The following is a 27,430-nucleotide window of genomic DNA, read 5'->3' on the forward strand; positions in this document are numbered from 1 at the left end:
TGAATTTGGGTAACTTCCTCCCCCATCTAACACAAAAATAATACATTGAGGAAAAGACTATTAAAAGCCAATGAAAGAAATGAGCGATTATGATTATAGTGCTCAGTATGTACAGGACAGGATTATTTTATTTTTGTTAAGTTAAAATTTAGAGAAGGTCAATGGATTGAGATGTATTCAGCACAGAACATCATGACTGTCTGCAAACAAGCCTACTCCACAAATAGCCAGATCTAGTCAAGTCCCTTGTAGAGGCCCTTCAGATTCTACCATTAATTTTCTTACATGGTGAAAATAACATGATTCTTATGTACCCAGAAGTGGTTGAAATGTCATGACACAATACATTCATATTTTACAGAAGTAACTACAATGTTTCACTTTGCAAAAGGAAGCAGTAGCAAATATCATGCTATTATCCTGATCCAGACAAAAATAAATTACTTTGTCCACGTATCTTCCCTTCTGCTCAAAAAGGTCAAGACAAAAAATGAGAACACAAGATAGGAAATAAAGTACAGCTTAACATAGGGGGGAAAAAAGTACAAATTCCTTTGATTCATTAATGTAACATTATACCCAGGCTCTCCCATCCCTTAAGTTACAAAAGCAGCGGATGATTTTCTGTACAGCCCCAGCCTACTTTATTTCAGGATGTGGAGGGCAGGCAGTATTTTGAAATACAAGACAACTGGAAAGAGTATTCAAAGGTTTAAGATGGAAACGAGCACAGCAAATCCCTACAGTGAAGGGATGTAAACAGCATTAGGAAAAGAAGAAAGTATATTACCATATTCCCCCGATAAGCCATTGACTAACGACGACATAATCCCAACAGTGGTCTCATCCCTTATTTACTTCCTCATTCCTTCCAAAACATCAAAACCCCAGCAATTTGTTCTTGCTCTCTTACATTCCTGAGGCTGCCATTTGGCAAAAATGCAGAGCCCGCCTCTGCTGCACAATACCTTTGTTGTTCCTGTATCATACTAGGAAACTCTTCCACTTGGGTATTTTTATTTATGTATAAATAACAAAATATATTAAGTTTGAATAATAATCTTTATTTCTTTATTAGTTTATTTGTAAAAGGTACATTGTAATCCTGAGCTACTGCTTTTATACATTTAGCATCATACAAAGACAGATCATTTACAGTTTGATCATTTACATTTATTGTGCTCCAAAATCCTTATCTGAATATCATTTTGTCCTAGCAGGAACATAGATAATTTAAATTACATGTATCCCTGAAACATCCACATTAATTTACCCATCTGACCCCATTATCTAAATTACTACAGTCATCTAAATCACTCAGGACATTCCTTCCAAATTTAGCAAAAACTTGTTTAAAACTATAAAGATGGGCAGTGCAAGAACTGGTCCCTCAATCCTTTGTGAATACATCATTAGAAAAAACTTTCTGTTTCCGTATTCTCTTAGCAAGTCAGTGCTAAATTGACTAGATGTACTTTGATGGAATGGTCCAAGTAACAGTTTACTCATTTTCTTATTACAGCAGTTAATGTGAATTTACAGTGTCTCCCTTTGCAGTGACCACTGCATAACTCTCCCAAACAGGGAAAACCTGACATGATCAGAGGAAAGTAAGAGGCAACCCATCACCATCTTATTGTCACCTACGTGACACTGAAGTATTACGAAACAAGTCATATGAAATGCTTCCCTTAGACCCTGTAAAGGAACTTGTACGAATAAGTGGAGTTAAGTTCCAAAATCCGAGCATGGCTTTTAGGATTTGCCAGTTAAAAAAAAACAAAACCAAACACCTAAGTCCCAGGATCCTTGGGAAGAAATCATTTATCCTAACTGAAATCCAATTCTGGATAAATGGAAATTTTACTGGACTACCAAAATAGCATCTCTACCTGAAAAATCTCAAAGCATACAGTGTTTACAAATGTCTCTCTAGCAACAGTGTCAGTCTTTTGAAGTACACTCATAACTTTCATTTCCTGAATAAGGTCACTATGATCTTAGGCAAAAGATACAGTTAGCAGTTCAAGCAAAATGCTTATTGCTTAGGTTTTAAAGCAAGCCACTTTAATATAATTTTAGTTAAAATGTTAAGTACAAATGTGAAGCTACTGTAGAAACACTTATAAACACTCTTGCTTTTGAATTCTTACTCATCATCTAGAAAAATGGCAGACGGATTTTAACATAACAAAGGAAATGTAAAACTTAATACTGTCTGTTGAAATAAAATTCAACACCTATAAAGACAGAGTTATGAACATGTAAACACAGCTTTAGTATTCAGAGCTAGGGAATCTAGCAGCAAAACAAACTATTTGCATATTATGTAGTGCAATGAACATTTGTTCTTAGAGACCCCCAGTCTTAAAACTACTTTAAACAGAATGGAATCCTTAGAGGAAAGGTTTTAAAAGTGTCCAAGATGTAATATCCAGAATTACTAGATGTTCATCTGCTATAATCTAACAATTTCTCTATGCAAAACTGTGCTCTGGATAACTGACTTTAATGGCTCCCCAGTAGCAGGCTCGAATGAGGCAGATTAAACCTAAGAGATAAGCAATAGCCCAAGAAACATATGTTGCGTGAAACCGCCTGGCGAAATCTTGTGTACCAACCTAAAAAGAGAAAACGAAAGTGTCAAACATACAGCACTATCTGCTCTTCAGGGAAGAGCAAATTATATTAAGAAGCAGCATTTTGGCACCTTTTTTTACTCTGTTAAGTATAAATCAGATATTTTATTAGCTTAGTTTTACACAATCATAAGGTAATTGAGCTTGGAAGGGACATCGGGACATTTCTAATCCCAACTTCCCAGTCAAAGCAGGGTCAACTCTAAGGTCAGACTAAGTTGTTCAGGGTTTTAACCCAGCCGGGTCCCAAAAAACTCCAAGGATGGAAGCTACACAAGCCTCTGGACACACCTCATGGAGAAACATTTTGATCATTTTCAAACTCAGTAAGGTTGTTAAAAAAATAATATAAAAAGAAATCTGTCTCGCTGTTTTTATTTCTGGCTGCCACTGTTTTTATTAGGGAAACTGGAAAATCCTTCATAATTCATTTAAGCTTTATTTAATAATAAAAAATTATTCAAGTTATAACGCAAGTTATAGGTATAATGAGACTCACACACATGAATTCAACTGCAGGTTATTTCCTCATACGTACTTTTCTGGGACTGCCGGGTAGAAAGTTGACTCTAATAACCAGTTCCAGATACTTCAGAGCCAAGCAAGCCAGAGAGTTTTCCAAGTAATAGAGCAACAACAACGTGAGCCTTCAGATTGTATAATAGCTTATTATCTGGTTTTACTCTGTATAGCTTGTACAAATTATAAAGGCATATATACGTTTCTAACTTTTGGAATCCTATTCCCCTCCACTGCAGTGCAACGAACATTCCTGGCTATACAGCAATATGTATTTCTGGAAACCTGGACATTTTGAGAGCCCTAGCAAGAACAAGATGTTCCAGTATTTCTACAGTGAAGTAAAACCATTTTTCATAAAACTGAAGTTTTTAGAGAGATGAAGAGTCAAATTTAACATCAGGAAGAGAAGACTCTCAAAGTGCCAGAACACTTTTTTAAGGAACATTTCATTTTTCTGGCTAACTCAGATGATTAAGTCCCTGGTTTTAATAGAGATGACAAAAACTACACAAACTTGGGAGGTTTTACTCAAATGCTGGGAAAGACGAGCTGGTCAACCAAGGGAGCTCCTTTGTACACACACACACACCCATGCACACAGTTGCAAGTATATCATAGTACATCACTCACAGTTAATCCAACTCCAATGAAGATGCATATCATTCCAATTGTAATATAAGCACAGCAGCGTCTCCGTGGCAGTGCACTTCCAACAGAAGAACTGTTAGAAAATAAATGGCATTTTAAATTCAAAAAGACAACCCCAACCAACAATAAACAAACTACATAAATAGTAACTGTTCAGTCTAAATGGGGGGAGGGGAAGAGAATGGCAATACACATACACCACCTTAAGTTTATAAAGTTGTAGGCAAAGTCTAGAATTATACCAAGCAGTAAAAGACAGAGCCCACATCTTTGTTCTAAAGTGGAACTATTGGTGAAGATTATCTAGTATCTAAAAATCTAGGTACTTACAATAAAGAGTGTGTCGCCACACCTATAGCTTGAGTGTGTCTACCTCCTATATCCCCAGTGCACCCAGATAACTATCTTGAATAGCCTTTGGATTACAAAACCCAAGTTTTCTTTGCAGCTTCTATGTAGGTTGCAAGATGCCCTTTAGACTTTCAATTCATCAGACATGGCTTTAATACATTCACTGCATCCAAGTAACTAGAAATCACTTCTACCACCTATAAATGTCATTAACAGTAATGACCTGCACTATTTCCTGGAATAGTTCACTCAATACTGTTGAGTGGCTAAACTCTACCCCATTTCTTGAAGATAAAAAACCCAAACCGTTTTAGTGACAAACACGAAAATTTTTTCATGTTCAACATTTCTGAAGACTGAAATTCTTTAGACACGTTTAAGTCAGTATTAGTAACTTCAAAAACATGACAAGTTCTTTTTACTTTCCAATTTTCTTTTAGAATTCTACCACAAGTTACACGAGCTGCACAAATCACTGCTGACAACCACGGTAAATAAATCCCCTGGAAGTTCTGTCACTCATCATCTAGACTATGAACTCCAAGACAGATAGCTTTGTCTCTACCTGCTACATTAAGCTATTACAGTGCTTCAGTCAAGCAGAATATAAAATGCAAATAAAACATTACATTCTTTACTGCAGGTTAGAAAAATTATTCCAGAAGCTCAGCGTTGTTTAGCAAATGCATCTTGAGTCACACATTTGTAATCACATACTGCTATACTAATGAGGAAACTAGAAACATGATTTAATTCCTTTGAAACACAGTGAAGACATAGGTCCATTGAAAGGACTAGAGGCAGAAGTGCTTTCAAAAAATATGTACCATCCAAGAGGTAGTTTTGAAGCATCCTGAAACATGCTGTCATTAGTTAAGTACTTCATCCCATTCTGGGAGATCAACATGCCTTTGGAAATACTGGGATGCTTGTACTCTGTGTTCAAAGATGCAAGGGAAAGTAATTTTCATCTCATGATAGTTCAGCATATTCAAGATAAATGTATAACAAAAAAACACTGCTGAACTATTGAAGTAATACATCTGTCATATGACTGACCAAATTTCTTGCTCCCGTTAATTAACCACATAGTAAGGCCTCATGCTTAGCATGTGACTAGACTTTTTTAAGCATTCATCTTAGCTTCAAATAGATTGGTTTAAGCAGCTTTACTCCAATATTATTTCTTTACAAGGAATTTCTAAAATGCTCCAAGGAAAGAAAGAAAAAAAACCCACAAAAAAACCAAAACCCAAACCACAGTCCTCAAGCTAACATGCTGAGCTTCATCTTGCAAGGCAAGGGTTGAATACAGTTGACCACTAACAAGCCATCTGTTATACATTTTCAGAAGAAAAGGGAAAGTCTGAAACCTGTTCTGCTCATTAATTCCCCAGGGGAAATTACTTCTTACTGAAAGCCTCACCATACACATTTAGGATGGGATTTGGGGGGGGAGGTGTGTGGTGTGATTAGGATGGAAGAATTCCCAATTGGGGAAATACTGGTATCTTAACCACACTCTCCCACCCCCCACACTCTCCCCAAAAGCCACCCTAAATACTTCTACAGCCATTCTAGAAGAGGGGTATGTTGTCTGATTCCAAGTTACATGAAGGAAAAAACCAAACAAAACAGGAGTTTTATAAAAGGGAACAGGGAGAAGACTTCTCCAAAAAGCTGAACTGATGAGCACTGAGCTTGCCAAACTGACCTTAGGTTCCCTCCTTTGCAGGATTTCCTGGCTACGTACTCAGAAAGTTAATTCTATTACAGAGCTGGATACCTTAAGATAAGCAGGTAGAAATGTCATGTTCAATACACCTAAAACATGCATGATATTTACTGCACTGTGTATTTCACACTGAGACAAAGTTCTTTTTGGGAAAGAGACCTTCCCTTTCAGAGCTGTCTGACTTACAATCTTGGGTTAGTAATCATAATATCGCAGGTGTGGTGTGTATTTCCCATCCATATTTCTCTCAAGCTCCTATCCAGTAAGAAAGGCTGGGGGAGAAACCATCACCTCAAATACCAAAAAAAGGAAATATAAAGAATGTCTTAATTTAACTGTCTTTCTCTTTCCACAAAAAAACAAAGATGAAATAAATATATTACGTTTCTATGGTCATATAACAGACCTGGGAATATTTAGCAATCCCAATAAATCATAATTTTTCATCTCCCAACAGTGATATTAGCCACTAGGCCACTCTAAATAGTGAGGTTTCCCTCCCTCTACTACCCCCAAATTACACATAAAACCCCCCAAACTAACTCTGAATAAAGAAAGCTGAAACCCTACCCAAACCCTACCAACTGTGGCAACTGTAACAGGCACGTTCAGAAATATTATAAATGTTCTTTTAACCCCAGCTTTAAGTCACAGAAGCAGCTGTTTCCATTGTGGGACTAATGAGGGTGAACTCACTACAGAGCTATGCAGAAGGCAACGGCTCTTTCTTTCTGAGCTGCTGCTAAGGAAGCAAAGGCACCTGCCAGACCTTTGGGCAGCGGCAGCAGATATAAAAGACACCAAAGCCAATTTAGCATCAGGCAGTAATTAGAAGAGGGGAAAACTGCCACAAGTGAAGGAGGCTATTAAAGGAGTAGCACAGGAAAGAATGCAGGGTCTGCTTGTGCTCCAAATAATAGGAATTATTGCCAGGATTTCAGACATGCTTTTAAAAAGGTTTTTAAGAGGAAGATCAAAATGCCAGTATTTTGAAGGTGAATAGCACTGCTGAAACTAGCCTCCACAGTAGTGACAGGGTTCCAACATCTCTCTCTTTCCTAAAGGTCCTGCAGACTTTATGGGGCAAAAGTGTTATAAATTCATTAGGGTCCATCATTTTGTCGGAAGTTAGAAAGAAAAATAAGTAGGTTCTAAAGAGGCAGGTGGGGAAGAGATTTGGCATTCTGAAATAAAAAACTTGTACTATTCAATTCTCCTTCTAGTAACTGAATTCATGATCCTGACATTTCTACATTACTTAATATACAGCTTGGGAAAGAGAGCAGCAGCCAAAAAACCAGTTCCTGCTTCTTCTCCGTCATTTAATGAGAAAAATACCAGAAGCCTTCCTTAAACCTCTCACCCTTCTGGGAAACAGGCTGATACACATCTAGTCTTTTGTATTTTGAAACACAAAAGAACACTAAAACAGTAAATAGAAACAGTTTCTCCCACATTCCCAGGCATCATCCTCTACACTATAAAACTATATTGTAACAACTTTCTTATTACCTACATTTCTTGTCCCAATGCAGTAGATAATGTGCAACTAAGGGTCCATGTCAGGCAGACCACTATGCATCAGTAGGGCTTCTGCAAATACCTTACCTATACTGGCATGACGAGGTTTGTAGTCCATTTCTAAAGAGATTTGGTCATTTACCAAATAAGTGATTTTATTCTCCACATCACAACCTATGTCCTATATTTCCCAAGTTATTTTGCAAAAAAAGTTACTTGGGAGGGGACGGGGACATGATGACACAGTCAACAAAAAAGTATATCACAAAACAATAAATTTGTGACCACAATGGTAGCAGGTAGATAGGATTAAAAAACAAACAAGAAACAACAAATGTTTGAAACAAAATCATGAAATTATTTGAGAATCTAGAAGTCTCAGCAGATGTCATCTTGAAAAACCTACTGTTGCAGTGATTCAAGGTGCCTTTTGCCTCAGTCTACACTATCCTTTTTTCAGTGACAATCATCAAATGAGTCAACAGAAGGAATGAATAGTTTTGCATCTAACTAGTCAGCTATTAATGAAAGTAGTTTTGCATTAATAAGCTGAAATAAAGAACCCTACATTCCCTTCTGACTACTCAGCTACAGGTACGACGACCTCTGACAAAGAGCTGGCCGAAAGCAGCAGGTTACTGCAGTTATTGATTCCATCATCATGACTCAAAGCTCTGCCTCACCTATGCTGTGCTCTAAATCCATACATTAGGAACGTTTATGCTGCTGGAAGTGCAGAACTCCTGACCATCACATCTCAAATCTGGTGTGCTGATTTTGGCTGGGATACAGCTAATTTTCTTCACAGTAGCTATAATAGGGCTGTTTTGGGTTTGTGCTGAAAACAGTGTTGATAACACAGGGATGTTTTCGTTACTGCTGAGCAGCGCTTACACAGAGCCGAGGCCTTTTCTGCTCCTCACCCCACCCCACCAGCGAGGAGGCTGGGGGGGGCACAAGGAGTTGGGGGGGGACACAGCCGGGACAGCTGACCCCAGCTGACCACAGGGACATTCCAGACCATATGGCGTCATGCCCAGCATATACAGCTGGGGGAAGAAGAAGGAAGGGGGGACATTGGGAGTGATGGCGTTTGTCTTCCAAGTAACCGTTACGGGTGACGGAGCCCTGATTTCCTGGAGATGGCTGAACACCTGCCTGCCCATGGGAAGTAGTGAATAAATTCCTTGCTTCGCTTGCGTGCATGGCTTTTGCTTTACCTATTACACTGTCTTTATCTCAACCCACGAGTTTGGGTTTTTTTTTCACTTTTACCTTCCGATTCTCTCCTCCATCCCACTGTGGGGGAGTGAGCAAGCGGCTGTGTGGGGCTTAGTTGCTGGCTGGCGTTAAACCACGACATGCAGGAAGACACCAGGCAATTAATTCAAAGCTAAATTACAACATTCCATAGTTTGCATCCTCAGCCCAAGGACAGAAATGCCTATTTGTTAAAATTTGTTTTGTATTCTGCAATTCAGTTGCCACGCAAGCTGTAATTTTCTCAAATTGCACTGCAGAGATGCTCTGGTTTTATTTCATACAGATAACATGCTTTGCACTTTACAGAAAAAAATACTAAGAAATCCTTAGACTCCAGCTGGATTTTAAAATACAAGCAACAAATCAACAGAAGACAAACCAAAAGATCACAGCGTATGACTTTTAGTCTGTTGCTTGAAGTTTTTTTTGTTATTGTTGGGGTTGGGGTTTTTGTTTAACCTTAAAAAAAAAAAACAAAAAAACCCAACCAAAAAAACCCCAAATGGCAGATAATTTTGTACCTGAGGATAGTCAAGAAAAAAGCTGAGGTCAGCTATCAAGTGTTACATAGAGTCATAGAATGGTTTGGAAGGGACCTTAAAGATCATCTAGTTCCAATCCCTCTGCCATGGGCAGGGACACCTTCCACTAGACCAGGTTGCTCAAAGCCCAGTCCAGTGTGGCCTGGAACACTTCCAGGGATGGGCCAGCCACAACCTCTCTGGGCAACCTGTTCCAGTGCCTCACCACACTCACAGTGAAGAACTGCTTCCTAGTACCTAATCTAAATCTACCCTCTTTCAGTTTAAAACCATTACCCCTTGTCCTATCACTACACCCCCAATAAAGAGTCCCTCCTCATCTTTCCTGTAGGCCCCCTTAAGTATTGAAAGGCTGCTATAAGGTGCCCCCAGAGCCATCTCTTCTCCAGGCTAAACAACCCCAACTCTCTCAGTCTATTCTCCTAGGAGAGCTGCTCCAGCCCTCTGATCATCTTCATGGCCCTCCTCTGGACCTGCTCAAGCAGGTCCATGTCCTTCTTATGTTGGGGCTCCAGAGCTGAACGCAGTACTCCAGCTGGGGTCTCACGAAAGTAGAGGGACAGAATCACCTCCCTTGACCTGCTGGCCGCAACTCTTTTGATGCAGCCCAGGATACGGTTGGCTTTCTGGGCTGCACGCACACATTGCTGGGTCATGTTCAGCTTTTCAGACATGATAAAATATAAAGCATAATGGCAATTAGTTTAAAAACAAACAAACCAAACCACAAAAACACCAGCCCTTCCCCCCAGGATTGAAAAGGCTGAATGCAATTAGAGTCAGTAAAAACACCCCTGCAAAGCAACATCTCATCAAGACTGTGAGTTTATTTGACCTAAGCAAACTAGAACATATCCACTACTCCACACCCCATCAGTTACACTCCTGAGGTTAAACACACCACAAGACTGACTTCTCTATCAAATACTCCAGTAAAAGATTTCAATCGCTGTTGAAGGCCAGGCCATGCCAACACCTACAGCACTTTTATCCTAAGCCTTCTGCTTCCTAAGGGACCTGATCGTTTTCCTACAACATGTAACACAGCTGTGGCTCTCCATTCCCAGTGGAAAATACATTTGCTCCTTTAACTGGAAATCGTACCTGCCCATCAAAGACAGACAAATATTTAAATAAATCAGCAGGACAAGAAAGTCTCTGAAGTAATATTTTTAAGTCTTATTTCACACCCTGTGGTTGAGATTCCAAACAAATTTAAAGTATGTTAGTAGTGTAGCTTTTAACAATTCATACTAAGTATTCTGGACCTCAGATAAGAAAGGCCAAACAACTACTTAACAAAAAGCCCCAAACAAAACCCAAAACATAAAAAACCTTTAGAGCTCTTGTATTCTAACTTTTCTCCCTCTTACTGAAGTAATAACAAATGAATAGACAAGTTATTCCACAGTAATTCATAAACATTAAACAAGCTATGCATTAAAAAGCTTAACACAAGTTAGTTGTTGAGTTTTATGAAATCAGTAAAACCTCTTTCAAATTAAGACAAGATTATTTCCTTTCCTCCTTTTACAATAAGGCAATTCAAAGTACTGCATTTAAACATGACATCTGATTAACTGCATGAAGTGGTAAAATTTCAGGGATGCAAGTTGTTAATTTTAGCAACACATTCCTGTCTATTGTTAGCAGCTTATTTTTTGCCTCTAGCAATTAAATCAGAGCATTTTAACAAAATGCAGGTTGGAAGGTTGGATTTGTCAAAGTTACCGATTTGTGCATAAAGAGTAGAGAATTCATGTGCACATAACATGCTCTTTAGCCTTGAAATTCAGATGAGCACGGCAAAATAATCAGCACAACAGACAGATTTTACTCAAAAGACTTTTACAGAAGAAACACTGGCAACTTATTTAACAGTTAATTTATGTAACCTTGCTTTCAGAGAACTTACATTTTTTTGCAGTGTGGGCATTTTGCTAGTGTGTTAAACCTCAGTTCCATCCACTGTAAAAAGAAAAAATAAAAAGGTTGAAAAACTGGCGTGAGAAAATGTTTGTTGTACTTCATGCCAAATGTCACTGTGAAAACATTTTGCTTCTCAGGCTTTCTTTGACTTGTTTCTTGCTTTCTTCCATAAATGTGATGCCCTTTTGTCAGTGACAACATAGAACTGGGATTTCCATGTGAACATTTCCCATGACTTGCCTCAGTATTACAAGATTTGCTTGACGTAATATGGTTTCATCCACGGGTGCAGTATAAGCAACATGGTAATATTAATACAGTTTTTTTCTCTTACTTCCACGACTATGAATACACCCTGAATCAAAATAAATGTGTTTTCTTTGGCACAATTAGACAGATGCATTTTCCCATCTTCCCCCAACAGTCGCATCATTTGTGAAAACTAAGTGTGCACAGAAAGATTAGTTAAAGAATACTTTAGAAAGTAGATGTCTTTATAAGTTTTATATCAATAGAGAACGCTATTGGCTACTTACATGATATTTTAAAAAGGTGATATATAAAACCATACATGGTATGGTCATAACCTTCCATGCACAGACTAAAACCTATGTGGCAAACAGCCTTAATGAAGGTAATGCCTAGAACTACCTCAACCAGAGGATACATGGTCATATGCTCATTTAAAACCAGCAGGTTTTGTTAAATTTAATCCTGTGATAATAGAAGTATTAAACAAGTATTTTAAACATGTTTGCCTTGAACAAGGGGTAAGATTATTGTTCTTCACTCTGTAAGTAGTTATATTGTAATTACAGCTCTCTTCCGCTGCCTTTCTCAACTGGAGGTAGTTAGCACAGTTTCCTGGTGAAATATAATTCTCCTCTCCCGTCCGCTCCTAATTTATGCAAAAGTCACACTGCAAGTTACTAGCAGGGGAAGAAGCCACAGCACAGACCACCAATACCTCCATTCGGATCCTCCTTATCTCTGTGAGAAATCAGAAGTCTGTCTACTGAAGTGAATAGTGTCGTTATAACTGCTACAAACACAAACCAAAATCAGAGCCCATCCTTGTATGGAAAACAGGACCCAGCTACAGCACAGCACCATTTAAACACTGAGAATGAATTTATGATTTTATGTGCAAAGAAAGAGGATGTGGCTTGTAATGCCTTGCCTGTATAAGCAGGTTTTCCTGTGAGCAAGGTTCTGATCTGTAGCATTTAGAGTGCTTTTTCCTGCCTCTTGAAGGTCTCCCTCAGTTTCATTTACCTTTAATGGGGCTAATTCTCCATCATTTTTTTCCTGGTTCTGAAGTATCCAACTACAATATCAGTTACATAGTTGTTCTTTAAAATGTATATGTTTACAAAGACTTGGCCAAACTGATTTAGCACAGTTGTATTTTATCCCTTAATAAAATGAAAGCTTCTGTAATACTCCCCACCTGAGCAATGCATTTTAGGAGCATTAATTCTACTTCCACATTCCTGCCAGAGGAGCAAGTTAGCTATTTGCCTGCACTCCTGTCAAAAATACTCAGTTTCACTTAGTTCTACACAGCAAAACTGGGATAAGGTGCGGTTGTCAGTACCAAGGATGGAGACAGGCCTCTTCAGAGCTGTCGTTTCAGCTTTTTAAATGGCAATTCCAGAAACAGAAGCAAATCTAAATCCAGGGCTTATAATTTTTGTATTTGTAATTCAACTTCACTCCTGTACACTAGTTTTATTCCAGGCTAGGCAACTCTGTATCCAAAGTAGTTACTCATTAATGATGTTCCTAGAGTTTTATTTATTTTAAGATTTCTGATTATTAGCCTTAATTACTAATGGATACAAAACTGAAATGCGCTTGGGCTCTAAATATTGACAGAAAAAACAGAGGCATTGATAACCTGTTTTCATTGAGAGTTACATGGAAGTAAGAGAAGCACTAACTGTTATGATGCCTTCTGCACATACCGGAAATATTTGCAGAAAAATAAAGCAAAAATGCAACAAGACATTCAAACTACAAGAATTCAGATCACATTAGCACAGTAGGGAAAGGTTATTTTCATGCACATACTAATTCTTGGAGGTTTGGTGGGTTTAACAAGTAGTTTAAATCATGTTTAAAGCTGGTATTTTTACCCATATTCCAGAGAGCTTTAAAGTACCTAATCTTGAGTCATGTTGTTAAGAAAACTTGAGGCTACAGTTACATGAAATTTAGCTCCCTGCTGACAATACAAACTGTATTTTTCCCATTGAAACAATACAATAAACAATAGCCCAAATCCCTGGTTAGATGTACTGAAACACAGATGAGGATTTCAGAGCACTCTTAAATGTTTCAACACTGGACAAAACCAGACATCCATCAAGGGATTTACCAGAAGAATATGTCAAACTTTCTTCCTTCTGAGCCTAAAATAGTTCTCAATGTGTTCAATACAAGACGGGGGGGGAGACATATATACATACGTACACTCACTTCCCTACATACAGGTGCTCTGCCAAAAAAAGCTTGCCCTCTGCTCCCCCCAGGTCCTTTGGGAAAGCAAAATACTTCTGTGGATTAAAGCATTTCTTAGTTTTCTAAAGAATTTAAAGGGTTTTCTATTGAATTATTTTAGAAGAAATACCTCTCATATTTGATTACTTTTAAAAAAACAAAATTGAGAGAGCACAACTGACAAACCACAGTGCTTAGCCCACAGCCTGTAGCTTCCATAGCTTGCTCCTGGCTTCTTGTCCTTGAGGTGTCTCTGAAAGGAGGATGGCAGAGGGGGGGACAACACAGGGACAGCCATCCCTTGCCCACCACCATTTCCAAAGGCAACTCAGCCTCCGACAGCCACAAATCATCACAGGCAGAGGCCACTGGGAGAGGGGTTGTGGGGAATGACTTACTGCTGACAAACAGTTAACAGCCACAGCCCAATTCCAGAAGCTCTTAAAAAGCCCAAAATGAATCAGACTGTGATTTAGCAAGACAGTTAAACCTTCATCCTGCCCTCCTTTTCTATTCTAGCCCTTTTTCTGCTTGTCTGAACTCCAGATCTGCTAGAAACAGTGGAAACCTTAACACAGAAGAGACTCCTATCAGGTTACCCAAGGAAAAAAATAATCTGATGAACAAAATGTGAGTAACTAGTGATAGTTCAGCTACGGTGTCACTTCAGTACTAAGTCATTCTCCCAGCTGAGACAGAAAAACTTCAAGGCACTCCATAGCATGGAGCATGCTTCTAATAATTTCTGAACACACCCCCCACGTGCAGAGGCAGGGAAAGCACAGCCCATACTTATGCTTTCATGTAGGGGGGGGAAGCAAAAAAAAAAAAAAAAAATTTCTTGGAAAGGTGGTGAACAAGTTGACACTTAAAAGAGCACAGAACAAGCAACAATTTAACTTTTCCACCACAGGGATTCTAGCTTTGCTTGTCTAGTTTTTTTATTTTATTTTTTTTTAACTGCCATGTAAAGTAAAGGAGATACCTTACCAAGTTGCTGAGAGATGCATCTAGCATTGTGTATTTCCTTTACAATGTGGAGATCTCAAAGGGCAGAAATACCCTGAGTTTCCAGGCTGGCTAAAGCACTTCTATTTTTTTGCTTCTCTGCTCACTCTCAAAGCCCCCAAATTTTCTGATTTTTCTTAACTAAAAAAATTTATTTGCAGAATCTCAAACTTAGTAGCAGAAAAAGGCAGAAGCAAAAGAGTGTTGGGAAAGCTGTGTAAAGTGAGAAAAAGGGGTTTGTTTCTTGATAACTCATCATAAAAGAATACAATCTTCAAATTTCTAATGTTTTAAGGGTTTCTTTTCAGTGTACTGTGAAGTGGTAAATTGGTCTTACTGGCAGATAGGACTACGGGAATTAAAAACAATGCAGTTCCCTAAAGCAACCATCAGATCTTAAGTCACATGCACAATTCTAAATTAGAAAACTTAGTCTTTTAAGGCAGTAGTAGTTATGGGCAAAACCAGCCTTTATGGGTATAGCTTTTTTTTTTTCCTTATGTTCACCTGAAGAAGTTCATAGAGTGAACTACAGAACTCATTTGGGCTGCATTTACAGAAAGTAAATAGGAGATAAAGATAAATAAAACTCCCACGCTTACGAAAGCCCCCAAAGATAGGCCAATAACTTAGCAATGAAAATTTTACTCCATAACACTGACTCTCCCTAATTAAAAATAAAATAAAAATCACATAGTAGAGATGGCCTGTTAAGAGACCACATTAAAACTTAGTACCATAACTCTTCTACAGTGCTGCTTTTGCCTGTGCAGTTTCAAAGCTGTGCTAGAAAACATAATTGCATTACAAAATCAAATTACGACTCTCTATCAAACTTCAGTGTTCATGCATGTACTTAACAGTTTGCAACATGCTACTATATTTTTAAAAAAAGCTAAAAGAAAAGGCAACCTTTAATAAAAGATTCCTGGTTTAGAATATGTACTTGAGACAGCCTTCTTCCGCAGATCCAGCAGTTTTCTGTTAGTAACATTATTCTATATTGCATACAATGTTCTTACTAGCTAAGGTCACATTAGACTTGCATTTAAAAAAAGGCAAACAGAAAACCCACTCCAGCTATCTCCAGTTACAGACTGCTGTTCTTCAGTGAAGATTATAATAGGAATATATGGGGGGTTTTAAATATATAGGCAGATTTAGTAGATAAGACTATTTCTCAAGCATGTCTCTTAATGGTTTCTCAGATACCACATTACTTGTAGATTCATAATCAAATCCCTAGATCCCCTGTAAAAAAAAAAAAGCATAAGAGCCATCTCCTGTTCCCTGCATTCATCATCTACTATAGTAGTTAAGCCATTACTGTGCACCTCACTGATCCATATACATGAAGTAAAGATATGAAGGAACAACTCTATTCCATTATAGAGCCCATCACAAGCAAACCCTTCTCTCACTGCTGATACAAGCCAACACGGAGTGCCATCCCCTATGCTTCCTCTTTCCTTTCACAAAATGCCCTTGAGTATTCTCTGGCCTTTACATATCTTACGCTCCTTTATTTCAGGAACCTAACACCACCCTGGTGACTATGCAGGTCCTTCAGTTATACCAGCCATCTTAGGCATTTGCCATAACTCACAAACCTGACAAACATTCTAGCACCACTCGTTGATGAAGCTAAAGCTAACTTACTGGTGTGTATTGCAGAGACTCTTCCTAAATCAAAATTCAAGTATGGCAATCCCTCATCCATGTAAAAGACTACAAACAGTTCAACAGCAAGAGTATTCTTGCATTCTTCCACTTCAGAAATGGGATTAACTGTCAGCCTCACATATAAACCAAAATCTCCAGTTCCATAACAACTGACAGATACTCTAAGGGCAAGTGCTGTAACAAACAGCTTTCAGGGGTCCATACAGCAATGGCAGAACTGGTCTCTTAGCCACTGCAGAACATAACCATCATTGCAAGCCTAAACAGAACCTGGAAGCATAACTTCCTTTTCCAGCACCGTCCACTCTCACATCACTAAGCAGTATGACTGACTTTGGGCTTTATCCATGCATGCACAGAAAGACTGTTAAGAGTTTTCCTGAAACGTGTAAAGATAAGCAAATACAGACCATACATCCATAGCAATATGAGCACAGAAGAAGCTTTAGTTCCTCAACAATGCCATAGAGTGAGGCAATATGCTCTTAAAAGCGCTTACAACAAATAGCTTGAGGGACAGCACAGTGAGGTGAGAAGGAGAATCTGGCGCTTTACTTACAAGGAACGTATTTCCACAGTGCCCACATACCACTCTAGTTCCATCTGGTTGAACTGGCAAGGCAGGCTGAGCTGGCTGCTCTTCTGGGATCAGCATTACTGGACCAAGAGTAATGATGCGTCTACTGTGTTAAGAACATTAGATGTACATGTAATTAAGCTAGCAAAAGAGAAGGACGATGCGTTTAAGCAATTAGCTCAGTCACTACTGACTATTTTATACTTTTAAACCATAATCTGCTTTTTAAACAAATGATGCACCCAGTTTTGGTCTCTCTCCAAAGCATTCCTTTTCAGTTTTGAAAACATTCTCTTTCACTATAAGATCAGCCAGAACCCTGTAGAGATCAAAGATTTGCCATCATATGGCAGAAAAACTCCTCAGGAAAATGAAATCTTAATACCCAGGCTGAGCAAGCCCATGACTTGGAATGTACATACCCATGTGAAACATGTAGGAAGAGTAAGGACTCTTCCATAAGCTAGTTCTCCTTCCCAAGTCAGATACTCCTTCCCACACTACTGACAACTATGTCAATATAAGCAGCATATCCACATTTGTACAGTAAAAATTCCATTCAAATTGAGTGACCTAAAAAAGAAAACTATCCCAGGTTGACTAAATGCAATCAATTTACTTTAAAAAACCTTTTTGTAGTATTTGCTTTTATGTTCAATGTGTTTCCAGTTTAATTATACAATTTGTCCATTCAAAATGATAGTACCCAAATTAACCAACTCAAATCAGAATGAGGATCAGACTTCCTAGCATGAAAAAAGTAAAGGGAAAAATTAAAGCATTATTTAACTTGCACTGCATCTCTCTCCATATACAACCAAAATTGTATTCTGGATGGCCTCCCTTTAATCTGGAGCCTTCCATTTAGGGTATACTCCCAACTCTCTCCTTCAAATTATCCCTATTTTGCTCATCTTCTAGTAAGACAAATACATAGGCTATCTTAGGGAAACTGCCAGGATGCATACTTTTGAAATTATTTTAATAAAATTAGGGAGGTTCCGATTCAGCTTTGTTACCAACCATATGATGTATTACAACTGAAGCATCCCATGAACATCTTTTCACTTCCAGAAAATATTTGGAATGTTTTAAAGTTTTCCCCAATGCTGCATTAGTTAAAAAACAAACAAACAAACAAACAAAACCCCAACAACAAAACAAACCCAAAAAGTCCCCTCAAGTCTCAAACTATGTTTCAAAACCAGAATAGCCAACAGACTGGTGACTAAGGCAACTGGTGTGGTAGAGCTCCCATCTATGTATCTGCAGACCTAGCCTTCATCTCAATTCCTCTTGTCAGAGCTGCACCACTTACAATCAAATTACTCCTACCTCAGTGGGATCTTTAACACCCTAAGCCCACCAATAAGAATGCTCACTATGGCAATCACACTTGTTTCTTTTATAACAAATGTGTAAATTAAAGTAAAAAACTGAGAGGAGATTGAAAAGTCAGGATGGGACCGAAGCCAACCTATTGCTGTGTCTACCATTTAATTCTGAAGTCCCCACTCTGAACTAGGCAAAGTCACCAACCTGTTTGTTTACAGTAATTAAGTTTGCAAGAAATTATGAATGTGAAGTCCCAGAAACAAGAGGTGATTTTCTTCTCTATTGTTTTTTATACTATTATTTCTTTATGAAGTAGCTAAAATAGGAAACACACATTTGAGACTACCACTAAATAAAAAAATTTTTTTCCTCTTTAATCTTAGAAGAAAAAAAAAAAAGAAATTCAAAATTGACACTAGTACAACCTGTCTCTACAGTAATTCAGTAATGCTCTGTAAGTGTCCACATACAGAGGCCCAGGCTTGAACCTCTTTTAGTTTTAAATACTCAACACAAAGAACACCACTGCTTTAAAGAAAACTATCTCAAGGCACTTACAGTTTTTTTATTCTTACCAGTTTGGTCTTGGACAGCCTATTTTCCGAGACGTATCCTTACAGATAAGGAGACAGTTACATTGACATCTAACATACTTCTTCCCTGAAGGAGGGTTTTTGATTGGCTAAACAAACAAACAAAAAAAACCCACCAGGGAACACACATCAGAAGTCATAGCAATTCACTTTTTTCCTCATAAAAGTATGACAAAGCAGAATGACTTCAGTGACAAGTTCTTGCTAACAGAGAAATACAGTTCCTCTTACAGAGGAAACTTGAGAGTCAAGACAAAATGAGAAGTTTTCTCTCTCTTCCCGGAGGAAGAAGTGCAAGTTTCCTCACTAGAACAAATGAGAGATTCTGCAAACTAATGGAAAAAACATTCATATTTTAGCAACGGAGAATTCAAGACCTCAGTTTAGTTGGTGTTTTTGTTTGTGGTTTTTTTTTTAAATGTAAGCTTAAGTAGTGGTATATTTTTTTAAAAACAGTGAAAACATCAAACAAGCCTCCTTGCCTGGTACAATGGCTTTATTCGACAGTGAAAGAATCATAGTCTGGTTCTCAGTCACCAAGAGAATTTGTAGACATCACTGAACTGTAATCTTATTTTAAACTGTACTGAAATTATCCTTCTCCAATCTGGGAGTCAAGTTTCTGGTTCCCCTTTATACAGCCAATCGAAAAATGCAAGATACTTTGTTTGGCTCGAAACATTATATATTGGCAGGGAAATTAAGTATTAATGGCAGGTTCTCTACTCTCTAAGTGAAAAAAAAAAAGTTTTCCTACAGTTTTAAGGCTTCCTGTTTTCTGGACATCATTTAGAGTTCTTTTCATAAAATAAATCCAATCCAGTGTTTTTCATGCAAATGCCCCCAGTAGCTGTGGAGTGCTACAGTATCAGATCCTGAAACTAAAACTGGAAAGAAGGCAAAAAAAAAAAAAAAATAGAAGCATGAGGCCAAATACTGTAGACTTGAATTAAGAAAAGGGGAGGATGAACAAAAAGGTCTGTGATCACTGGAAAAGAACCTACAATTTATGCATTTCAAAATCATTGCATTGTGGTCTGTTAGCAAGCTAACAAATTGACTAAATACTATTGCAGGAGGAAAGCATACATCCAGGGAAAGGTGTGGGTTAGTTACTTTGTTTCTTCCACTCTTACAATAATTCTTCATTTCTCTTCATCCCACCAAAACCAGTTTCACCCTTCTTCACAGAAGAGTAATTACTTAAACAACATCTTTGCTTTTTGTCCTCCTCAGAAGGAAACATCCTGTGCAGCCAGCTCAACAGCACAAAGATTTATTCTTAACAGCTTATGACCATCCTTGTGCGCCAGCAACCCTTGCACTTGCACGCTAGCTACACTAGTGGTCAGCTGTGCTGACAGGTCCTTTGCAGGGCTGGCAGGAAGGGACTCACCCTTGTCAGTGAGGACACAAATTCTACCAACAACATACTTCAACCTCCCCCCACTTCCCTCCACAAAAAAAAAAAAAAAAAAAAAGGCAAAAAAACCAGTTTACCGTAGCTTCATTGCAAACTGTGCACTTAACAACATGTTGGTGTAGCTTGCCATCCAAATTGATTAGCGACTGGCACACACGGCAGTTTATTACAGGAACACCGCTGGCATCTGGACTTGCAATAGCAGTATACGGAGGAGGAAGCTCTGCTGCAAGAGATGAGGAAATCTCAGTTGAAAAACCAACCCGGGGATCCTAAACCACCATCAGCAAAAACAGTCTCTAAGAGTCATAGCCTCAAAAAAGAAAAAATATTAAAAAAATAAAAATCAAAGTTAATGATTAGTATAAACACAAGACAAACCTGTTTGCTTTCCCCTTCCCCACAACTTCTGCGTACACAAACATCAACTGTAGTTGTACATAAAGCATACCAGCAACATAAACACACTGTAAATCACCCCAGAAAAAAAGAAAGGCTCATCTATGCAACTTTATTTTCAAACCAACTTTTTACAGACTTTAGAAAGGGGGGGGGGGGGGGGGGGGGGGGAGACCCAAACAAACCCCAAACTCACCACAGATTAGTAGCAACCAGAGACTGGCTTCTGAAGAAAAAAACAAAGATGATAAAACAAGACACAAGTAGACAGAAGACCCATAACCAGCATTTACAAACATCTGGAGAGACTGAAACATAGACAAGTGTTTCTCATATAGTAACAAATACTACAGGTAAAAATACAGAAAAGTCCTGTTAAGGAAACAGGTCTTGGATGGGAAGTGGCATGAAGTGCTTCTTTTTTGAGTGCAACAACAGCAAATTTATGCTATCTGGAAGAAAAAAAAGATGAACTGAACCCTAAGAACTTCTGCTTTTAAGGGTTCCAGAGATTTTTCTTGTCCAAGAGCCAAAGCACAGATGCACAGGGAGGCCTTTAGTCACTTAGGACAGGCTAACACAAGGGAGAACATAGTGGCCTCAGGCACCCGTGGAGGAGCAGATTTCAGCTTTGCCAGTCCTGAGCCCCTGACAAACCAGGGAGGAAACGCTCAAGATCCTTCTCGGTTTGTTTAAGAATCCATGGAATGAAAACAATTCAACACGGCAACCTCTCACGAGCTTATTACCACAATTATTTGGCATGTAATAGCACCAGCTTTTCTTTCATAGAGAAGTTCAGGGCTCTTCAGGTAAGCAAATAAGGAATGGGCACATTTAGTAGTTCATAGTTAACTTTTTTATACTAATAGTTTGAATTACTCTGCAGCCTTGGACTTCAGTAAATTATTTCATAATTATATCCAAGCAGCCAATAAAATCTTGAGAGAAGCAATGGGAGATCAGCCTACTTTCAGTTTACAAACAGCACTGGACAGCATAGTATCTGCTGGGGGGTGGCAAGGGAAATCATTGGCTGCTATCAAAGCTGACAAGCCCAAGTATTAAATTTAAGCCCATAAGAAAGCACTCATCACTCCTTCACTCTGTTTTAAAGTGAATGTCATAAACTGGAGGGATGTAAGAAACCCTGTCTGCCCTTCAGATCCAAAAAATCATCACAATGCTTTGAAGTAGCATTGCCATTCAGTGCTCTCTCTCTCTTTGCTACTTGGCCTACAAACAATCTGGACTCACACTTGATTTTATCTCAGAGGCAGCGGAAGGAAGGTAGACACCTTCATGGTCTCAGAATCCCATCCAACATACTTGAATTATTTCAGACAAGAAACAAAATTAACTTATACGCCACAATGCAGTTCTGAAGTAATCATACAAACCGATGCTCTGTTACTTGAGCGAGTGAACACCTTCAGCTTTTGATACACCAGTTGCAGAAACCAACATGCTTAAGAAACATCAGGTAACTTAAGAGTGTTGTTCTGATTTTTTTCTGAGTATTTACGTTCTGAGAAAATACAGCATCCAGTCAAAAATTTAACAGCACCAATATTTTGCAGTACTGTGATACCCTATTTTCAGTACAAGACTGCCACATGCAAGAGAGGAGACGTTACAAGATACTAAACAAACAAAAACACACACAAGAGAAAACCGCAAGCCACACACGCTTTGGCTACTGGAAACAATCTTAAGCCTACTAGACCACTGCAGAAACCAGGTTTGAGTTTTGGATGATGGGAACAGCTGTGTCTTAGCTGTGAGTGGCAAAGTCAAGGCTGCTGCAAGGGGGTTTTGGCCATAAGCGGGCTGCTTAACTGCTCCTGCAGCCAGCAGCTGACGTGCTTTCTGGCTAGGAGAATAGGTAGCCATAAAACAAAAGGCACGTCCAGCAGACTGAACACCAAACTCTGTCAAGACACCCCTACAGTTCAATCCCAGCTTTGAGGTTGCTTTTCTGAAAAGCAACACTTGTGTTACAGAACTTCTTTGCTTTGTCCTCTCCATTTAAAGTGCAACTTCTCAACCCTTAACAGCTGGGCACAGGGCAGCTGTACTAAGGTAAAGCACACAGTATCTTAAAGGGTACTAGGAAGTAAAAAGACACACACGCACACCCCCAGCCTTTCAGCTTTCTACGACCCTGGAATACTTTAAGAACAGACAACTATACCCTTCTAGACATCTATAATATTCTACACCCTACTTGTAAGTGACAACTCAGGATTTTGCAAGTCGTCTAGATGAGGTGTGCGACCACCTACAGACACTGCCAGCCACTTCTCCAGCCTCATACTGGAGCTGCTCAGCTTCCAGGTAAGCAGCCTCGCTGTTCCTGTCCTGCTGGCTCAGCAAATGTCAGATAGCAAACGAATAATGGCTGCTTTTCAGAGTGGTACTGCAGCAAATAACACTTGCTATGGAGCAGAAAGCCAGAGGTATCTTGGCACTGCAACCTTCATGCTTAAAGAAAAAGTGAACTTGGAAGAGCTCCAAAAAACAAACCAGCAAAAGCCACCAAAATTAAGTTTAAAGAAACTATTGGGGGTAGAAGTGAAAAGGAAAATAAAGCCATTGTCTCAGAGTTCGCTGCTCATTACCCCTTAATAAAGGTTTCAAAGCACTTTAACATACTTTGGTATGACTTTTTTTTTTTGACAGCTTGAATTTCAGGCTAACTACAACATCTAAAACCAGTTCATAAAGGTCCATCATGTTGCATGTGACTGGATGGTAGGCAAGTTTCAGGTACACACCAGAGGTTTCAGGACACATTTAATGAGACACTGAATCTCCTGCTGCTGACATACTGGTTTACAGCTATATTATCAGTTTTTCTTTAAAAAAAATAAAATAAAAAAATCCCAACAGTAGTTAGTTCAGCAAAATTACCAGAGTGCCTACCATGCAGTACATCTGACTCTAACCTAGGATTCCCTCCTCAGCCCCACAGGATAGAGATGCAGTGGAAGATATTACATATTCAACCTTAGAAATTCCTTGTCATGCTTGTGCACTTTCCTCCCTTGGTATTCAAAGGGCAGAAACCACTGGGAACCACTTGCAGCTTACCTGGGTCAAACAGAAATGAGTTTGTTTTGGGATTTGTTTTGTTTATTTGATTACAAAAAAAAAATTACCGTGCCCTGCATCCACATTGAAAAGATTTTTCTTGCTTACTTCCATCCTTAGGAACAAACACTGAGCCATTACCAGGAATCAACCACCCACCAGTTTACACTGAGAAGGGTCCGCTGGGTCTCAGCTGCAGCCCAACAAGAGAAGATGAGGCTACTTTCAAACCACGGCCTCTCTAATTTAAAGCTCAGGATGACATATTGGGCACCACAGATAATTACAGGGATAAATCTATTATTGTACATTCAGGTGGTAGTTTGGAGGGCAAAAGACTTCCTCCTTCCTCTGCTGCTCCATACCAGTCAGCTGATGTTAAGCAAGGTAGCTCTGCAGAAAGGGGTTTGGAAGCAAACCCCATCGCCCCATGAGAATGCTTCTTCCCTCTGCGTCTAGATTTGCAACGGGGAGAGGGATAAAGACTGAAAAGGCGGTTTACCTTGCACAGATCCTTTCACTAAGGATAACTGACAGAGCAAGGAAACTACAGCTACAGGGTCTATGTCACAGCTCCACAAAATTTTGTTCTGCAGATATCTTTTTATAAGTTTTGTAGAGCAGTTTTAAGTGCTACCTAGTATGCTTGCTCGTGGACTGATCAAACAAGAGATCTTCAACTTCTGAAGAAATGTTTGACATTTAAGACGGCTCTATGGTCCTGCCTCATTTTTGGGAACAAGCCACTTGTTTCAGGCACCATACCCCACCACCAGTGCCAAGCTAGTTAACACGAGTTACAGGCATGGACTGAAGGCGTGGCAGGGCACAGCTACTGACTGAAAGGAGCATTTGGGGTCCAACTTGTTTCCAAGTCATGAGTCTTACTCTGAGTTCAAGAAAGAGTCACTGTTCTAATGCATTTTCATTACTTTTTTAAGTCTATAAAGACCTTCTTAAAAACAGATTGAAGTATACGCAAAAGTAATAGTTGCAGGATAAGGACTACTAAGAATAAAACCACTGAATACCAGAATTTAAACTAAGGTGGATTTCTGGATATTTTTTTAAACTACAAAACTTACGGGATGATACCAATCCTACACAATTTGATTGAAAAAAAAAAAAAAAAGCAAAACAAAACAAAACCAAACCACCAAACCCAAAACCTAACCTCTGCTGTTTTTCAGGCCAATAGTCACTCGTGCAATTCAAATGAAAGTAAAGAATCAACACCAGCTACAGCACTAACTGAAATACATTTTCCTATCAAGGCAAAGAGGACTAGCTTTCCACAAGGTTCAATATTATTCAAAACAGACAGATGCTCACTCACAGCACTCTAGTTACATACATATGTCATAAATCTATACAATTACATAAAAACCCTTAAGAAAGGGCCAACACACTGGAGCCAGTGAGATCAGGACTGTAATCTTACATTTTAAAGGCTACTGCTAGCAAAGCTGCACTAATCTCATTTAGTCTTGATTCCTTCAGCTTTCTCCCCCCTCGCTTTCTGCTCTAAAATGTTTGGGGGGGGTTGGGGGGGGGGGAAATCTATTAATGTATTCGGTAAACCTCCTGATTTATATTTTCCAAGTAAAATTTTTTCACCTGCTTACTAAATATTCAGTATTGATCAACAAGATAATTTTCCTAAGTCTGCGCAGGAAAGTTAACACCATATCGTTAAGCCACAATTCCGGATTTGTGACCACAGTATCTGACTCGCTTCAAAAACAAAGCCAAAACCAGCTACGGCCTTGAAACGCGTTTGCAAGGACAGCCTAGTGGTTTTGGACTTCAAGTACCGCACTGCACAGAGCCCCCCTCGTCATTTAAACCTGGCTGCCAGAGCAGGAGCAGGGGCAGGGGCGGACCAGCGGGCACCTCCTGCCTGCCGAACGCCCCCGGCCGGCCGCGGAGACGGCCCGGCGACGCGGGGACTGCATTCTGCTTCCAGGCGCCCGCCTGACAGACACCTCTCCCAGCTGCCTCCTGCGGCTCGCTGCGCCGAGTTCAGCTGCGCACAGCGACGGACCTTTTACTTAATCCTCCTCCTAATTAGCGGGGAACCGAAGTCCAACAATTACCTCGCAAGCTCCGACATGCGAGCGAGTTACAATAAGCAGACCGGTTCGGGCTCGTTCTGCCACTGCAAACGATTTTTTTTTATTATTTATTCCCCCCCCTCCCCCCCCATTCCGAAGAGTTCACGCCGGAGCGCGGCGCGGAGCACGGCCTACCCGGCCCTCCGCGGCGTTACCTGTTGTGCCCCAGCCCGTCCTCCGCCGCCGGGGCAGGGCGAGGGCCTCCCCCCCGCCGGCGGCTCCCGGCCCGGCCCCGCCGCGGCGGTACCTTCGCCCGCCGACAAAGGCGGGGGCATCCCCCGCGCCGCCGCGACCGGGCGGAGGCGCCGCGTCCCGTCCCCGTCGCCGTCCCCGTCAACCCCCCACCCAAGCCGCGGGCGCAGGGGCCCGCTCCCCCCCCCCCCCGCCCCGAGGGCCGCGCCGAGCCCCTCAGGGCCTGCCCGCCCCGCCGCCAGCCCCGCGGCGCCCGTGCGTCCCCCCCCCCGCCCCCCCTCCACGCTCCCCGGCCCGGCACAGCTCCGGGGGCGGCGGCTCGACGGCGGCCGGGCGGCTCACCTCGGGGGCTGCTGTCCGGCAGGTAGGGCGGCGCGGTGGGGGTGACGTTGCCGGAGCCGGGCGCGGAGAGCAGCGGGGAACGCTCGTCCACCCCCTCGGCGGCCATGGCTGCGGCGCGAAGGGCCCTTCCCGCTGCCGGGCTCTCGGGGAAGGCGGGGAGGCGGCCGGGCCGGCAGCGCCGGGGAAGGGAAAGCAGCGCAGAGGAAGGGGCTGGGAATGAATGGGAGCGGGGCGGGGAGGAGGGACGGCGGGGCGGGGGCGGGGCTGGGCCGGCCGGGCCTGCCTCCCTCCGTCCCCCCGTCAAGGGCTAATGAGCGGGGCAGGCCGGGGAGGGCCGGGCTTCCTCCGGCGGAGCGGAGCGGAGCGGAGTGGGGAGGGGAGTGCCGGGCCGGGCCGGGCCGGGCCGGGCCGGGCCGGGCCGTGCCGAGCGGGGAGTGCCGGGCCGTGCCGGGCCGTGCCGTGCCGCTGCGGCGGGCCGGGGCCTGCCGGGCCGGGGAGCCTCCCCGCGGCCTGTCGGCAGCCGCAGTGCCGCCGCAGGAGGGTCCGCGGGCTCCCGCCTCCCCCGGCGAGCCCCCAGCGGAGGGAGACCCCAAAGATAAGAGCGGCACGTCAGCGGTGGCCGTAGCCGGGAGCGGTGAATGGAGGGCAGGTTCTGCAGGAAGGCGTCTGGAGGAGAAACGTTAACAACCTTCTTTTTTGAATAAATTTGTCCCCCCCAAAAAGTGGTGTTGATTTGGGGTTTTGGGGAGGTTTTTTCGGTTTTTTTTTTTTTTTTTTTTTTTTCTGGAACGCTGGGGTTATAAATGTCAATACCCGGGAAGTGCTGTAGGTGGTTTAACTGCTACCGCTCGCCTTTTCCAGGAGCCTGAGGATGCAGATGGACAGTGAGGGACTCCACTGAGGCGGTACCCACTGGGGTGTGAAAATGGCGGTAACCTTTAAGGGCCCTCTAAACGTCAGGAGAGAAACCTGCATGTTATCAAATCTGCTGCTCAACCGAGAAAACTCTCCCCTAGTGT

General features: G+C 41.0%; 1 protein-coding gene across 2 annotated transcripts; it reads right to left on the bottom strand.

Moving 5' to 3' along the window:
• Window positions 1–1,043: 1,043 nt before the first annotated feature.
• On the bottom strand, window positions 1,044–26,748 carry PIP4P2 (phosphatidylinositol-4,5-bisphosphate 4-phosphatase 2). Of its 2 annotated transcripts, none has more exons than XM_049827473.1 (7): window positions 26,412–26,748; window positions 20,349–20,494; window positions 18,831–18,937; window positions 16,903–17,026; window positions 11,137–11,189; window positions 3,792–3,882; window positions 1,044–2,621 (listed from the first exon to the last, which is right to left on the bottom strand). In XM_049827473.1, the coding sequence occupies exons 1-7, from the start codon at window positions 26,515–26,517 to the stop codon at window positions 2,478–2,480; spliced, it is 771 nt and encodes a 256-aa protein (XP_049683430.1). In that variant the 5' UTR covers window positions 26,518–26,748; the 3' UTR covers window positions 1,044–2,477. The 2 variants fall into 2 exon arrangements, with proteins under 2 accessions (XP_049683430.1, XP_049683424.1); XM_049827467.1 differs by having other exon boundaries at window positions 20,349–20,497; window positions 26,412–26,730.
• Window positions 26,749–27,430: the final 682 nt, after the last annotated feature.

The sequence above is a fragment of the Accipiter gentilis genome, chromosome 2 (assembly GCF_929443795.1).
Source record: "Accipiter gentilis chromosome 2, bAccGen1.1, whole genome shotgun sequence".
NCBI lineage: Eukaryota > Metazoa > Chordata > Aves > Accipitriformes > Accipitridae > Astur > Astur gentilis.

Excerpts from the sequence above, each read along its gene's own strand:
- PIP4P2 (XM_049827467.1), bottom strand. The coding sequence starts at position 26,517 with ATGGCCGCCGAGGGGGTGGACGAGCGTTCCCCGCTGCTCTCCGCGCCC. Across the intron at positions 11,190-16,902 it reads ACTGTGGAAATACGTTCCTT|TGGATGGAACTGAGGTTTAA; the intron begins GTAAGTAAAGCG and ends TTCTTTTTACAG. Across the intron at positions 2,622-3,791 it reads TCATTGGAGTTGGATTAACT|GTTGGTACACAAGATTTCGC; the intron begins GTGAGTGATGTA and ends TTCTCTTTTTAG.